Below are 16,697 nucleotides of genomic sequence, written 5' to 3'. Positions count from 1 at the left end.
TGAACCTAAGGCATGGGGCAATTAATCGACTGGTGGAACAGCCCGGGCTAGAACCAGCCACGGGTATTTTCTGCCCCTCTCTCTAACTGCCAGACAACATCGCAATGAAGTGTGGGCCGGTCAGGATGTTATGTGAACACATTGGATGCACAAGTCAGCTAATGTAAGAATAGAGCTGCACAGAAGAAAAAAAGAAAAAGTTGGCTCTCCTTGGCTAACCTGATAACAAAGCCTGGGGAGGATAAAATAAATAATAGATAAAAAAATGGAAAGCTAGATTTATGGTACTCAGCTTTCACCAAGCTAGGAAGAAATGCCTTGAGAGAGTACAAAGTCTGAGGCTGATGGCATTTAACCCGAACTGGAAAAACATTGTTCTAGTTTCTGGAGCTTCTCAGCAGTCTTTTTGCCATAGGGTTACTATAGTGTTGGACAACAACTCTTCTGGTTGTTGGCTTCCATTCTCTATTCATACATGCTGAACTTTATCCTTCACTATACTGAAAATGTGCATAATTGTGTGTGCTCCCAGTCCACCAAGCAATCCAGAAAATGCTGTGCCAGTGACTTCTTGTCTTCACTGTCTCCCATTCCCAAGCTTTGACCTTCAGGGCCCATCTCTACAGCAGTGATACCACCAGCATCCTCCAGCCCAGCTCCAAATAACCTCCACAAGGAACTGTCAATCTCTGAAATTCCCAAGAGATGCAGCATCCCCAGGGATTGAAGGCAAACAGCATCCTGGAGGACTTTGCCCTTTATGACTGCAAACTCGACATGAGTACTTTAAGCACTTACCTACTTAATACTTTATCTTTAGCATGAGTTTGTCTGAATACTAGTGGCTATTTTTCGATATTAGGCTTGACTCCCATTTTCACAGATAAAGCAAATAAAGCATACAGAAGCAAAGTGATGGGCTGAGAGGTATATCTGAACTCTGTGACAGGCAGAGGAAGAGATCTTAGATGTCCTGAGACTCCATCTTTTGTCATGTCCATTAGACAGGCAAATGACAGCTCATAGTAGGTCAGATTTCTACAGGTTGGTAGTACAGATATAAAATCAGGGACAAAAGGAAGCTATTTTAAGTAATGTTCAGAAGCCACCTTGGAGTTATTGAAAGGTGTGAAACTAGGATAATGGATTGACATTAAAAACGATAAAGAGAAAAAAGTACTTTCTGAAGCCAAAATCTCTGTGTAGTCTTTCCTATGAAAACGGATGGAAAACCCACTGGAACATTTACATCTTGACTGAAATATTTCGCAGACAATATACTGCCAAGGAACAGTTTTGCACACACAGCCCAGGGGCTGTAATTTAAAACAAACAGGTCTTACACTGATCCAGAACTGCAATATTGGGAGCATTTCTGAGTTTCATCTCCCACACAGCTGGGATCCCAGCCATACCACCACCCAGGCAAGGGATTGCAATCTTCAGGTTATCAATATACAATCATATATAATGAATATATATGGTGGTTTAGATTCTCAGGCTCCAAGAGCTGTAACAATGAATCTCAGCTGTGAAAAACGCTTGCAAAGTAAACTACTTAAATGTAGTTTAATTATTCCTGACAGGGAACGAGGAACTCTCAAAACTAAATCTTCCATTTGGCTGCCAATTTAAGAGTAGATATGAACCGTACAACTTACAACACATATCTTGCTGTATGCCTTGGCCCTTTCATAACATGGCGCTCTGTAACACTCACGGGTTTCTAAGGGACGATTAAATAGCTAGAGTGGCCTTTACCTTTATGGTGGCACTCAAAGAAACGATCAAAAGGGATTTCAGATTAAGTTTTTATTTAAATACATTTAAATACAGGTCGTCTCAGGCAGCTCAAGGCTCCTAAGGCTGATTTATGAAAGAGGGCAGGTGAATCTTCACTTTCTCATTCAGTCCTAGGGATAGAATTTGCCATCCCTGTTCTTAATGTAAGTTGCATTTTTTTTTGTGCATTTCCCAATTCTGTTGTTAAAATTAGAGAAAACGATTAGCTAACATCTGAGGCTTAATGAGGGGAAGAAAAGCTTTTAATTCTCCTCTTACTGTATTCAGACTCTGGCCAGCTGCATTGCGTTGCTCCTGCTTATTTAAGCTTAGTTAGAACACTGTGATTTCACACAAAAGCACTGCCTGTTAAATATTTTCACATCAGCTGTTCCCAAAAGGTGGCTAAATATTTTCTTTCATCTTTAATCTCTCTTGCTGTCTGTATGAATAACTTAGCCACCCCCTACCCTTTCCTAAAAGTGTTTTACTTTGTTTTAGCATCTAGCTCTCAAAGTTGTCTGTAGTTCCTTGAACGAAGGGGATCTTTTGACCAAATCTGGAGTTTTGCAAACTCTATCAAATTCTAAGCATGGATATGAATTTCACTGTCTTCAAAAGGAACAATCAGTCCATGTACCTCTGTGGAAAATACCTGGGTGATTAGCAATACCCTGTACTTTGCTCCCTGACACTTGAATTCACCAGGTAGCATTGACGGACATTAAACCATGGATGTAGAATTTTATGTTAATTTTTAATTTACCATTTGGGTCTTCATCATTTGATCATCTAGGTTTGGTGCCTTCCACTGTCTGGATTCCACCCTATCTTAATGCAAGCTCTTAACTGTGGCACTTTACCGAGTCTTGTTGCTCTCTACAGGTCAAGGGGGAAAGACAGGTAGCTCCAGAGGATGATTCACCCAAAACCTCTTAATGGACAACTTCTGAAATGGACTGTACTCAAGGCATTGTTGTGTTTTGGTTGGTTCACCCAGGGGGTCTCAGAGGCATCACAGACAAATCCTTAGAAAAGCTGCAACCTCTCTTAGGCCAACTCTACCACTCAGGGATGGCAAAGAAATGTGTACACTGATCTCCCCGCATTCTAACAGGATTCTGGTTATTTTTTCATGCAAATAATCCAAGGGAAATTGATGTTATAGCTTTCAAGGCCTGCTCCATTCTGTCACTGCTCATCTCCACCAGCAAGCAGCCTGCAATGCCAGTCTCCATTGCCTGCCAGTTAGAGTTTCAGACAAATGGTTCTTTTACTCAAAATCCTCCTCACAACTAGGGGAAAGATTTCCCTCTGGTCTGTAAAGCCGCACACACGAGGTTCTCCTAGAAAACCTAACCAATCAGGAAATACATCAAAATCTTGATGGTGGCTGCTGATATGCCTTAACTTCTGCTTATTACACTGATCAAAACTGTGTTGCAATTTTATTCTACCTCCATCAGGTAGATGCTGTCTGTTGTCTCTGCTTCATCCTTAAGAATCTCAGCTGTCCACAGCAGTGATAATCTTTATTGTCCTGCGTTTGCACAGTGCCAGGTGTAATGAGGCCACAGTGCATTAGCAGCACTTCAGAAGTAAAAGACTACTAAAGCAATTATTCATACAAATAAAAACCTTGTACCTGATTCTTTTTCTTTTTTTGCACATCCTGCTAAAAACTGACCCAAATCTGTCCCCTGAAGAAGAACAAGTCTGCAATCTTGCCTTTGATACTTCAGAAGGAAAGTGGGAAAAGAAACCTATCAAACGCTAGCCACCAGTGTAATGCTTTGTTCATGACCCTTTTTAATTGATGTAACAGACAGGGTAGCTTCCGACACAGGATGGGGCATAATCCAGAGTTTCATATTATTTTCCTATTACATTAAAAAATTGGACTGAGAAAGAGGGGTAATGATGTCAATTTGTGCTTAATTTATTGCAAATCCATTTTTACATGTTTACTCCTGCTCCTACCTCGCCAAATCCTAAAATTGGCTTGACAACAGTTTAAAGCTTTCCGGCTTAGAGAAGAGCAAAGCAGATGAAAATTTTACTTCAGCATTCATGTGATGCAGAATCAGAGATTTAGCTGCTTCTGACCTGCCTGCTAAATCCTTTAATAAATATGGATTTAGTGCTAAAATGTAAGATCAGGTGAAATTGCTCAGAGCTTCCTGAAAACTGGGGCAGTTCCACTGACCTTCAACATATTAATAGAAAATTTAATAATTAAAAATCTCCTTTAACTGGGATTTTCCAGTTTCAAGTTGGCTCATCTGAAGCAATTTCCAGTACCAGAAAGATTTTTCCAGAAATGAAGCACAGGAGGGAGGCACCACACAGAGCTAAATGGCTATGTTTGATAAAGAGCTAAGCCTTGTTTTCACAACCTGCATTTGCTTTAGAGAGCCAGTTATGGGGTATTTCAGGAAAAACGTCTAATCTAAAGATTTGGATGAAAAAAAACCCCAAAGGTTCATAATCATATGATTTAGATAGCAGCAAAACGTTAAATACATGATTCATATCAAAACACATTTTTCAGTGTGAGGAAACTCTCATTTATGTGATGCTATAGCTCTGTAATGACATATGAACTCCTGTACTGGAACTAAAGAAGGCACAAAACCAGTTAGCCTTTAAAATGGTCCATTTTCAAAATGATATAAGGAAGGGTTCAAAACTCCTTCAAACTATGGAGCAAGACAAAGCCAGGATTTAAAATTCCTGTCCTTGCCAATCCCGTATCAAAGCTGTAACATGAAATCCTTTGAAAAGCATCCCGTGCCAAACTACTACTTGAGAACAGTTGTGCCACTTGTTTACTAATGTCACTGATTGAAGGGCATGTGCTTTTTTTCCTTCGGAGATCACGTGCAAGCAGGTTTTGTCTAAATTGTCATCTTTATACAAATAAGTTGTTTACTTACAGAAATATTTATCAATGTTGTAAATAATACTAATATATAAGTAACAATTATTACTTATGTCAATAATTATAAAATCTGCTTGCTTACATGAGTATAATTAAACTGCTGGTACTGGAGCTGCATTTTCCCGTTCATTCAAGGATCTCAGTGCATTTTATACAGCTACGCAGGCTGAACACACCTGTAAGGTAGCAATTATTTCTTTTCTTTCTGTGGATGAGGAAATCTAGATTAAAAGATGCTCTACTCGTAAAACCAAAGATAGAAAATGAATCCATCAGCTCTCCTATCACCCCTAATCAGGAAGAGCACAGACCTTCAGAGACAGTTTTGGAATGTGACACAGGACATCTGAATTTTAACCTGCCATATCCTGGAGGAGTATCCTAGAGGGTTTGCATTGGAGAATGCCTGCCTTGCATTACAGTGTGACTCCAACCAGGATACCCGAGTCAGCCTAAATGCTGATTCTTGCCAGGCTCTGCAGAAGGACTACATGGACAGCTTCAATGCAGAGGGGACAACTCTGCCCTTGCAGAAAAGACTGGGTTTCTGTAAGGGAAGCATAAACCATATGCATGACCGATGAGCACAGAGTTTTTACTCCTAAGACACAGACTTAGTGATTGAGGCAGCTTATCTGTCTATCTTCAGCAAAAAGGTTGGCTGGAAATCTCAAGTCAAAGGAAGCACCCATCTCTGGCCCCTCAGCTAGACACAGAAGATTAATCCCACTTCAGCCCTTTCTCTCCATCTTCCTCTTGGCATTTAGCTCTTTGCTTGCATAAGCAGCTTTATGTTTGGCTGAATGACTTCTGCAAATCCCTTTCTAGGACTCACCTATCTCTTGGCACTCAAATCAGGAATTAGGGGGCTCTAAGCTGCCTAACTAGAAGCTGAAATGTCCACAGAGAGCTTGCCCCAGGTGCTGAACAGATCCAAAAGACCTGTCCCATCCGCTGGGAGCCACCTTCCACCTTTAAAATGAGCAACAGATGAGTTGGGTATGTTAATTTCTTTCAACTGATATTTGTCCGTCTCCTAAGATTGAACCTTTTACTCTGTGAACATGCAGCTCCTAGCACAATAGGACCCTCCAGATTTCTCACCAGAAATAGCAGCAGTAAAAACAGGAACAGTCATTAGCAATTCCCATACTAACAGAACAAAGCTCTTACCCAATCTATGCAGCTACACAATGTACAGAGGTACAAACGGGTTGTCTGCTAAAATAAAATCTCATGTCTAAGTACAATTTCAGTTTGCTTCATATTTGCATGAAGGTCTTCCAGCTCCTAACTGAAATGCTGTAACTCCACCAGATGAATTTAACGCCATTAAACTGGTCTGCTGCCTTTTATAAACCTCTGCTCTCTACAATATTTATATTCTGTTTTCATCCTTGCCTTAAATGTTAGGGGCTGACCACCACATTGTGTCTAAAGCTTCTCTTCTATAGCTGTGATTTACTTTTGTACTCCTGTCAATCTTCCCTTTATTTATTATTCTGAACTTTATCTTAAACTGTCTCTTGCTGTTGAATAGCGGGACATGAAATGCCACGTATTGATAGACTTCATTCTTGAAGTTAAGATTTTTTGAATAAAAATAAATATCCCAAAGTGCAGGATTATATTTTTCCCTTTGATGCCTAGTTGCGTCTCTGTGCTTTCTGGGATGTCAGTTAAAGCTTCCCAGAAAAGGAATAACACCTGGTGCATTAAATGAAGTTCCTAACAGTAGAAAAGTGTTTTGCTGATGCTTAGTGTCTTTAGTAACAACTACATTTCCTTCCTAATTCAGTGCAGATTGGTTTTGTCTAAAATAAATTCAACAGAGTATTTCAAAGTGCGAGCTCAAGTAATTACAAGCTAGATTTGTTTGGAATTCCCTTGCTCAGAGTTCAGCATTGCTACACAGACAATCCCAACATGGTTTCCTTTTTCTTCAGATTACATTTTATGCAGTAACTTACAATTTTTATTATTATTATTCATCTTCCTCCTTCTTTTTTCAAAAGAAGACAAAATATTAATGAAATGTGCTAAGCTGACATATCCAGAAGTTAGATGACTCTGTCCACACACATGGGGTGTGTCAAGGGCAACTCCAAAAGCCTTGTATCTTCAGTGCTGTTAATAACCTCAAACACCGGTCTGGAAGGATTGCCTTTATGGAAAAGAAGCAAGTCCTCTCCAAAGCTCTCTTCTATCAAGATCATAAGATGAATGCTCATTAATGCCAATTGTGATGATAATTTTTAGAGTATGAACACCTTGCACCTTGGAAGGGAGCAGAAAAGCTATATTAAATCCACAGTATCCACTTCAGACATGGATTTCTGGCTTTTAATCTAAGCTACTGATCCAATATATGAAAAACATTGGTCTTAGGAGATCGGGTTGTTTTTGCTTGCTCCCTTTTGACATCATTCTACTTTACTAATTTCCAGATAATTTTCCATATTATTTCAGCTCCCATTCCAAACTGGAATGAAACCTGATGTCAGAAAGCTACAAACCTCCAATAACCCTTTCTAATCAACACAAGCTCCAGCAAGGAAGGCATGCAGGGTCACAGCCACAGCAGCTACCTACCAACAACAGCGTGCAACTGACTGAATGCAACTGGAGAAGTCATGGCATGGTACCTACAGCTACCCTTGCTGAGCTAAACGAGCGAAGTACCGGGGGAAAAGTCTTCATTCAACACAACCAGGATAGCTCACAGGGACAATCTGACTACAAATAGGTACGAAGTTGATATTCCAGCAATATTCTGCATAACAGAGGAAATATTCAGAAGCAGAGGTCTAGGCTCACAAAACTAAGAAGAAGTCTACATGGTCTTTTGTGAGTTGGTGAAATGTTTTGTTAGGCCAAATGGATTGGGCATCAACTACCTTTGTTCAAAAAGTGCCTTAGTTCAGCCCTGAGCCTGAAGAAACACATACTAATTCCTCTGGTTTTATAAGCATGACCTATTCCACACAGCTTCACAAGGTTTCAGATTTTCAGTTAGTTCGTGTATGGCCAGATCAAAACAAGGGAAGACAGAGCCTGGATTTATCTCCAAAAAAACATGAAGACACTGCTCACATCACTCTTGCAGGCTAATAGCTTTGTCCCTCAGTGACAGCTAGATTACACTTACTGCGTCAAAGAAATGACTTAACTGAGTTACAAAAAAGCAGCAACAGAGATTCTACTGCATAGATATTCTATTATGACCAGCCCCTATGCTGGCGTGATGTGGGGCCAGAAAACATAAAGACTGTGAGGCTCCTCCTTTTGAAAGCAATGGCAGAGAATGAGCCAAAATTTGGTCATCTGGGGTGCATAAGTTTTCAATAATACAAGCAAACATTGAAATTGCTTAACTATCCTCAAAACACACTCTTTTAACAGTAGCTCGTTTAAACCATGGAATTTAACAGCTTGTTGTGATGTTGTGAAACATTCTGTTCTTCAAATTATCCAAGTTAACATGGACCCCACAGAGTGTGGTACATTACTGCTGTTGTCAGTCAGAAAAAGTCCACAATAAAAAGAATTTTTGAGATCACGGTATGACTGCTGAGGCCACATTTGAAGATTGGGAAGAGTGTCAAAGTAAAATCAGTGTCTTGGGAATTAGTCCTAATTGTTGCAGCAAACAATTAGAGAATTGAATTGTCTATCCATTGTCTTTTAAGGGGGTCCATAAATTGGCACTGATGCTAGAACAGCTTATATGAGAGAAACAAGCTTTACTCATCCCAGGTGATGCATATAAAGTTAAGAAAGGACAGGGATTGCTTGTCACACCACTGGACCTTCGCTGTCCTCTGTCTGAGAGATGACCTAATCAGACCAAACATTTTGTGATCTAATGGTCAAAAATAGATTGATGATATCATCATTCTCGCTCGTCTTGGCCAACTTTGAAATGACAGCTAGAATGCAAGTGTACAATTCCTTCATTCTCTCCCTCAAGCTCCATATCTGACCAAGACTGCATTCACCATACATGGTGAGCTGCAAACAGTAAGGTGGCTAAAAGTGAGATCCTAAACATATCTCAAAGCTGACAGAGGCTTGACGGATCTCTGGTTGGCCAGTGGAATGCACTAAGTCTATTATCTGAGCTGTTAGTTTGAAAGTAGGAATTCACATTGAAACATAAGTTGTACTTTCTATCTTATTGGGAGGTTTTCCCTCCTCTTTGGTGTATTTTTTCTTCTTCTGACCACAAAGATATTTGGACTTTTGAAGAATTGGACTCCCAGCAACCATAACTACAGCCCATCTTAACTATAACTTTTTTCCTCCTCCAAAATAAGTTACTTAATATTTTTTAAACTAAGGGGTTTTTTACACACATTTTCTATAATCAAGGAGAAAGAGAGTAAAAGGGTGTTAAAATGAAAGCCTTCCTAAATACTTTCATTTCAAATGTTTTCACTGTTTTAGTCTTATTGTATCTTTAATAAAATGCTTAAAAGACTTTAAAGGATGGATTCATCTTGGGACTGAGTAGGCCAAAATCTCTACTCGCAGTCCCAGCCACATCAAATACTTTATGTTATGTTATGATAGTTTCATGTTAACACTTTTGATTCTCTGGACTCATTTATTCCTTCAAAATTCACAAAGCAGCTAGGCAAAGCCTCTGATAATCCAGCGTAACAGTGCTGGGCTGCAAGTACTTTATTCCTTCAGAGATAAAACTTACTTCTTGCACATAATTAAAATAGGGAAGATCATAAGTTCACAGATCAGCACATTATAATTCTGTAAGGTTGTATAATTCTGAAATCCCTGCTGTACAAGCTATCTCCTGGCCTTCAGTGAGTTCTAAAGGACCAAGTAAGGCCTTCAGGAGTAGGTTTGTAATATTACTGTTAAGCCACAACAGATTCTGATAATATCTTCTGAAATCTAGCTCTGAAGACTTTGTGCTGCTGTAATATCTATTGCTCCAGACAACTATTTTTGAAGCAGAAAAGCTGTAAGCTCAAGCTACAAGCTGGAAGAAGATCACTTGAAGTGGCATTTGATAATCTGGCAGTGCCTGGTATCTTTTTCTTGTCACTAAGATCCAAAATAAATGATTGTTTATCAATTTCAGGTGTTGTGCCCTGTGGTTTAGTGCTCTTCCCTGTATATTTTGAAGCTAAGAAGAAAAAAAAAAAAGACAAACAAGTGATCTCTTGGGCATTACAGGAGGAGCAGCTCTACTCTGTAGTGAGGTACAGACTTATTTTATGTGACAGTTGATGTAATATCCATCTTTTAGAAAGATATTCTTACTTCTTAATGAAGAAAATGATAGTTTAAAGTTGGACTTATGTGAGCATTTTCCAAGGATGAATTTTTATCTTGGTGGCCTTGGGCATGACATGAATTTAACATGAGATTTTTTTTTTCCTAAGGTTGACACCAATGAGCCCAAGGGAATCATTTTTTATCACACATGTTGGTTAATCCTGGTAACATTTCACCAATGGGATATGACATTGTCTGGTTAAATATATGTGTTTCTGCATGTGTGTGTGTTATCTCCTGCAGAACTCCTGATGAGAAAAGACACTGAGAGAATAAAGATGTATTTGCTTTGGCCTTCCTCTTTACAGGTGCATCCTTCTTGGTCTCCTTATCTATTAACTGGAATACAGAAAAGCTGCCCGTTTAAATGAAGTAAGTAACTTAGTGGTGGGGCACTCTGTTGGGTGCTATCTGAAAGACTTTCTCGTTTGTTAACTTAGATAACCAAATTGAAACTAATAAAAGATCAGCAAATAATTCAATAATACTATTGGTGGATACAGAATCTTCAATCTAATCATCATTTCTCAGTGGACTTGAACCAACTAGAACCACACTAAACAGGGACTCTTCCATGATTTCAATGGGCCATGTATTAATTTACAAGAATATTGCCTGTCTGCAATCAGAGACATGCTGAGACATCAGAGACGTTGCAGTCTGAAGTCCCTCCTAGGCTGTTTTTAACAAAGCACAGAGGCTCAGAAGTGATTCTCTAATTTCATTTTATATGGCATAGTTCCGTAATTCCCTCTTTCCTGAAGAATCTGTGACCATGATTATTGTTGAGTTTTCTCCAGTTATTACAGAACAGAGTGTTCTACAGTTACTCAGCAGAACTGAGGATCTCTCAAAAGCTGAAAGCCAGACTCTTCCAAAGTAACATGAAGTACCCAAATGTGGAAGAAGCAGAGTCAATGAGGAATTAATTATGCTCTTTTTCAGGGATTTCCACTTAACCATGATCTGAGCAGCCCTCTGTAGTTGTTCCTCTTCTCTAGGACAACTCTCCTGCTAAATTGCTTAGCTAAAAAAATTTCGTTCGGTTTAAATACGTTAAGAGTGAGATTTTATCACACATAAAATTCTGTTTCATTTTGCAGCACAGGTCATTTCCTTCTTCCCATAAAAGGTTAAGAGCTGCCCTATAAGGACTTCATTAGTTGCCATGCTTGAAGAACTAGGTCCTTTGCTAGGGCTTTGCTAGGGCTCATTAAGAGGTGAGGGGAGCTGGCATGCCAAAAGCAGCCCTGCCAAAGCCAGAGGACCTGTGACTGTAGGCTCTAGAAAAAAGGGGTTAGGATGAGTGGTTCCTTAATTATCCTTCTTGCACTAAGCATTGCCTTGGACTGTTTAACTGAACTGGGTTATAAGGACCTTTTTGCATTTGTCTGTACAATAGTAGTACTGGGATGCAAAAGGGAGGGAGTTTTATTCTCTCCAGGGAGGATTCAAAATGCCTCTTTTTCTTCTGACTACAGGTTATTATCGGACTTAGCTCTGCACCCTTCACAACAAGATTTTATGTTTGGGAATCTATCAAAAAAGAACCGCATGCTGGGGAAATGGGGACCCTGAAAAACTGTTCCTTTTATGAAAGAGCGAAGCATGTTTAAGAGGAAAAACTACTAAAGAGTGAAAAATCTGAAATGATGTGGCAGCAGCCTTGTCTCAAACCATACCAGCAGTGGATATACACATCAAGAAAAAAAAAAGGCACATCATTAATTCTTTCTACAATACAGTGCAGGGCCAGAATTCAAAACAAACTGAATTGCACTGCTGGTCTTTCACCACAAGACTAACCGGAATGAAAAAAGAGAGAGACTAACAGGAAATAGGAACCTCTGTAACATTTTTATCTCGTGAAAAACTAAGGGGTTTATCCAGCAATCTGCGATTATCTTAGATTGCCATCAAAGGCAGGTGAAACCTACCCACTAACCTGAAAGATTTAGAGCCCAAGGTGCAGGCACAGTCTCGTTTTACTTTCCACATATCCACAGACTTTCACCTAACTGCTCCTGTATTGCCCGATAGCTACCAAATGAATTCAGCTTAACTTCCAGATAGATATTAGTCTCGAAGGTTTTAAGAGCTGGAAAACGCATGGTGTCTTCTCAGAGCTTACTCTCCGTTTCAAGATAGCCAGGCCATCCTTAGAATGTGCTTCTCAATGTGGATTACAAACATCGGGCTGTCCCTTGGCACTAGCACCTGCAGCCACAGTCCTATAGATTTCATCGGGACATAACACAACCCTAACTGCTTTGCTGAACTGACACTGATTTATGCAAACGCTTAACTCTTTCACTTAATAATTCTTCCGTTCTGTTTGTTTCTGTTTTATAGGACAATAAAATCCATCCCCTCTAATTCCTTCTACAGAACTTCCACCCCACTGGGCTGTGTTGCTGTACTAAAATTCTTGCTCACTGTATTTTAATCAAGCAAAAAGAATACCACACATCCTGTGAGTAAATCTGTCTTTCAAATCAAATCATCAATTCAGTGGAAAGGTCTGGGTTAGAAATGGAAGTTTACAAATCACCTTAGTTGTGATTTTCGCTGTGAGGCACAATAACCTGAATGTTACAAGCAGCTCTGTGAAGAAAAAGGTCTTGGAACGATGCTCAAGTTTGTCTCAAATAACCTCACACTGCCAAAGAAAGTTTGCACTAGATGGATTTATAAAAGCAGTATAAGGAAAGCTTATAAATCATCTATACATGACCTGCAGGTTAACAAAGAGAAAGTGAATTCTGTTTGTGTGTAGGAAAGAACATTTTTCCAAATCCATCTCTGCAATCCCCAAAACTCCACATAAACTCAAAATAATGACTCAATTATGAATCATGCTACAAAATCACTACAATTACACTGCTACCCTTCTGCTTTCTGTGGTCTTATAAATGAACTCACAGAATATTGAATTGAGGATGTTAATGTGGGGAAAAGAACAGTTTGTCATGAAATTCCTCTTGCCAATGCAGAATATCTTCCCTCTCTATATCTGTAAAAGTTTTTGGTCAATATATTTTCTTTTATTCTTCAGCCCAGCCATCTTTACTATAAGACAAGATTCCTAACATCTAACCTCACTACTTATTTTAGAAAAGCTTTTCTTTTCATATCCTCTGTGTTATTGTATTATTTTATATCCTTTGCTTATTCATTAGCAAAGTTAAAAAACTCTTTTAAAATATTTGTAAGCAGTTAACCTGTTTTTTTTTTCTACACAGTGCAGCAATTCCTCAGCAAAAATGTTGTTTATGCAGTTTTGCTTCTACATCTACTCTCTTAATAGTTTTTGTTGTTGTTGTTGCTTTGCTGCAAATTTATTTCATCTCATTGCCACTAGTGAGGTGCCCTGGATTTCTGGCCTAGATCCACCTCAGCTGTGTAAGGGTAAAGAGGCTGTTACTGCTGTGGTCTCTTACTTGTGAGCACAGCATGCGGAACAAAAGGTAAAAGAGGAATGCTCCGTCGGTTCTGACTATCACCTAATTTATTACAGTAGTTCTCAATGTGGCATCTAAGAGCCAACTGCATTTGGAAGAAAAGTGAAAAGGCTTCTAAATAGTTTTTCTTAAGCCTCCATTTCAGGTACTTGATGCGGATTTTGAGAAACGTTGACATTTAGCTAAGGAACAAAGAACGTTTACAGTTCCAAATCTCTATGCAAAACTGCACATAACAGATCTGTCTATGATGTGGTAGGTGCCTGTACTATGAAATGCTTCTACTTAGTTTTCCTTTTGCTCTTATGGGACAGCGCTTATACTTTTTTTTCCATGCGAAATTCGTATGACACTCATTTTCTCCTAGCTGAGCCTAGAAAATCATGGCCTTCAAACTCCAGTGAGAAGTGAGACCTGAAGGACTGCCACTGCCCTTTTGTTGTTTGCAGCAACATAAAGAATATTTGTACAACTCCTAAAAATAAAAGAACACCTTTTGGTGCTACTGGGATTCATCAAGAATTAGCACCAGTACAAGCAGTTATATGTAAACCATCAATTACATTCATATCAATAAAACGAATAACAGCAAACCTACATGACTTTAATGGAGTTATTTATTACCTTGCTCTTTACTCCAAAATGGAAGCAGAATTATTTATGTAGTTGAGCTATGGTATTTCGGCTTCCAGTCATGCCCTACATGTGCTTTACTGGAACACATTTGTAGCTCTATTGTTGCAGATCTAAGTCTGAATATTTTACAAAGTTTAAATAATATGAAAAATAATGGTAAGGTACTGCTGAAGTTACCAATTGAACAATCATGTCCAGTCCAGTTGGGATCACAGCTGCAGAGGCCAGTATCTGGGAGGAAGGTCCCATGTCCAGAGCATTGGTCCAGACAGGTGGCTCTTGGGGTCTCGCAGTTTGTTCCTCCCCAGCCAACAGAGCAGTGGCATTCTCCTCGCACGCACACGCCTCGTCCCGAACATGTAGGATCCATGCAGTCCACTACATGCAAGAAAGAAGGGGAAGTGTATAGGGGAAGCAAATGGGACCTTCAGAAACAATCTATCAGATTTTCGTAACACAGATTTACTGGTATAGTATCTCATGGCTCCAAGAAGAAATTGAAACCTTGCATTAAAAGAAGATTATCTCCAAACAGATGCATCACGCAAGAGGATATCGTCCTGGAAATGCAATAAGAGCTAAAATACTTACCTGAAAAAATAAACAAAAAAGTTATGATGAAATCCATTCTTTTATCCAGGCATATATTAACAAATGATCTTTCTAAGAAGAATAGGCAAATATCAATTAAGATTAGAATAAGAATAATACTCTCTTGTACATATGTTGTGCCTCTGTTTATTCTAATAACCTAAATTACTATTATTAATGAATTCAAAGCTAAGCTAAGCTCTGTTTTCTGAGAGAGAAATTTCTGCATAAAGATTCAGCAGAAATTCACTTCCTGATTCAGCAGAATACATGCCTAAATTGAAGAATGTGCTGAAGTCCATACCAATTTCACAGATACACACGTATGAATTTCAGATTAAACATCTGCTTAGACAGTTTTTGGAAAAAGGACTAAAAATAAATGCTAGATATTATTGGATATTGTTATCTTCTGCTTGTATATTTGAACAATTAATATTCTTTTTAAGCGGCCTTTTTTAAGAAGAGGCATTCTCACAACGAGGTTGGAGAACACGCAGTGGGAACATGCACTAAATGACTTAATACACTGCAGTGTGATTCCTGAGTTAAGTGTTTTGTTGGCAACTGTCAGCAACCCTGGCCACGGGGGAATTCTACGTAGCAAAGGAAAAACATGAAACACACCAGACTCCCTCATAAAAAAGGACTGGAGGAGCTGATCATCTATTTATATAGAAAAATATATGGGACAGGCTAGTGGAATTCTTCCCATCTCTTGCAATGGTGTGTGGCAGTGCCCTGGGGATCAGTGACAAGTGTCAGTCTGGCTAAGCAGCAAGAGAAAAGCTGTCCAGCTGCTGGCTCTAACAGAGAAGAGCAGAACATGGCCACTGCACACGCTGCAGTTTGAGCCTCCTTTTTTTTTTTGCCTCTAAAAGCTAATGAGAATTCCAACGACCTGTTTAAGATCCAGAAACCTTAAAAAGAAACACAACAGCTGCTCTGATAATTCCCCAGATTCACCAAACCTTCTGACTCTGAACCAGTAATGGCTCAGCAATTACTATCCCAAGGCATGCGAGAGTGTTTTCTGTTTTGTTTGATTCCCGGAGCCCTGCTCATAGCTGGAACAACCCTCAAAAATTGTGAGATGCTCGAAAGGATGAGTCTATAAATCTCCTTCGCCGTTCATGAGCTGGGAGCAAGGGTGCCAATTTTAGCGTGAGACCCTTGCAGCCCTGGCCCTGTTCTTCCTCAGCAGTAATAAGTACAAAAAGGACTAAGAAAGAGACCAGCAGAATCCTACGGTCTCAGCAGATGGTTTGAAGGAGGAGAACAAAGATCACGGGCTATCTGACAAGAGGCTACCTCCGGGCAATTAATCATCCCCTCCGAAGGTCGACTGGGAAAAAGGTGAGTTTCAGAGGGGGCTCCCTCGCAGGCGGCAGGCAATCTGCTATCTCAGCTCTAACACAGGAGATTATCGAAGGGGAATGCGCACGTCAGAACCCCCCATTTATCATAATCCCAAGGCCATTTTTCATGTTGAAATGAGCCCTTTCAGAAAATGTCACGCACAATGGCTTCTTTAATCTCAGCCTCACTTGCTGTATCTCTTTAGGCTTTCGGCACCACGGCGAGGGCCCTGGGACAGGATTAGGGGCTTCTGCTTTCTTCTTAACCAATTGCTTAGTGGATTTGGGATACAACAGTATATTTTTTAGGGAGTTCTGCTGGACAAATTTAGCTGCTCAGCTCTGGGAGAAGTAGAGATGAGGAGCATGGGAGAAGGACAGCACTCACAAAATTGACTGCACTTTTTTTTTTTTTTTTTTTTAAAAAAGAAGTTTTTGCATATGTCTGTATAGCTGCTTGATAAAAGTCCCAAATGGTCTAATTTCTGGTTGGAAAATACCCCATTTATAGTTCAAACCTTGTGCAAAACCTTTGACAGGGAGATAAATCTTGCAGCAAGCAAGACTGGTGTAGATACTATACTTTTCCCCCAACATGCTTCATGCTTCATTGGTCACACAAGTTAT

At 39.5% G+C, this 16,697-nt stretch overlaps 1 protein-coding gene across 3 annotated transcripts in view; it reads right to left on the bottom strand.

The window, feature by feature from the left end:
* The window catches only part of TENM4 (teneurin transmembrane protein 4), a 348,755-nt gene that overhangs the window by 136,005 nt on the left and 196,053 nt on the right, over nucleotides 1–16,697 (bottom strand). For all 3 annotated transcript variants that reach the window (XM_062567394.1, XM_062567392.1, XM_062567393.1), the window contains one exon: nucleotides 14,299–14,499. In XM_062567394.1, the coding sequence (XP_062423378.1) occupies nucleotides 14,299–14,499 (201 nt within the window). The remainder of the gene's footprint in view (nucleotides 1–14,298; nucleotides 14,500–16,697) is intronic.

Source organism: Rhea pennata, chromosome 1 (assembly GCF_028389875.1).
Source record: "Rhea pennata isolate bPtePen1 chromosome 1, bPtePen1.pri, whole genome shotgun sequence".
Lineage (NCBI taxonomy): Eukaryota > Metazoa > Chordata > Aves > Rheiformes > Rheidae > Rhea > Rhea pennata.
Note: the sequence above shows the minus strand (reverse complement) of the source record. Positions and strands in the feature narration are given on the sequence as shown.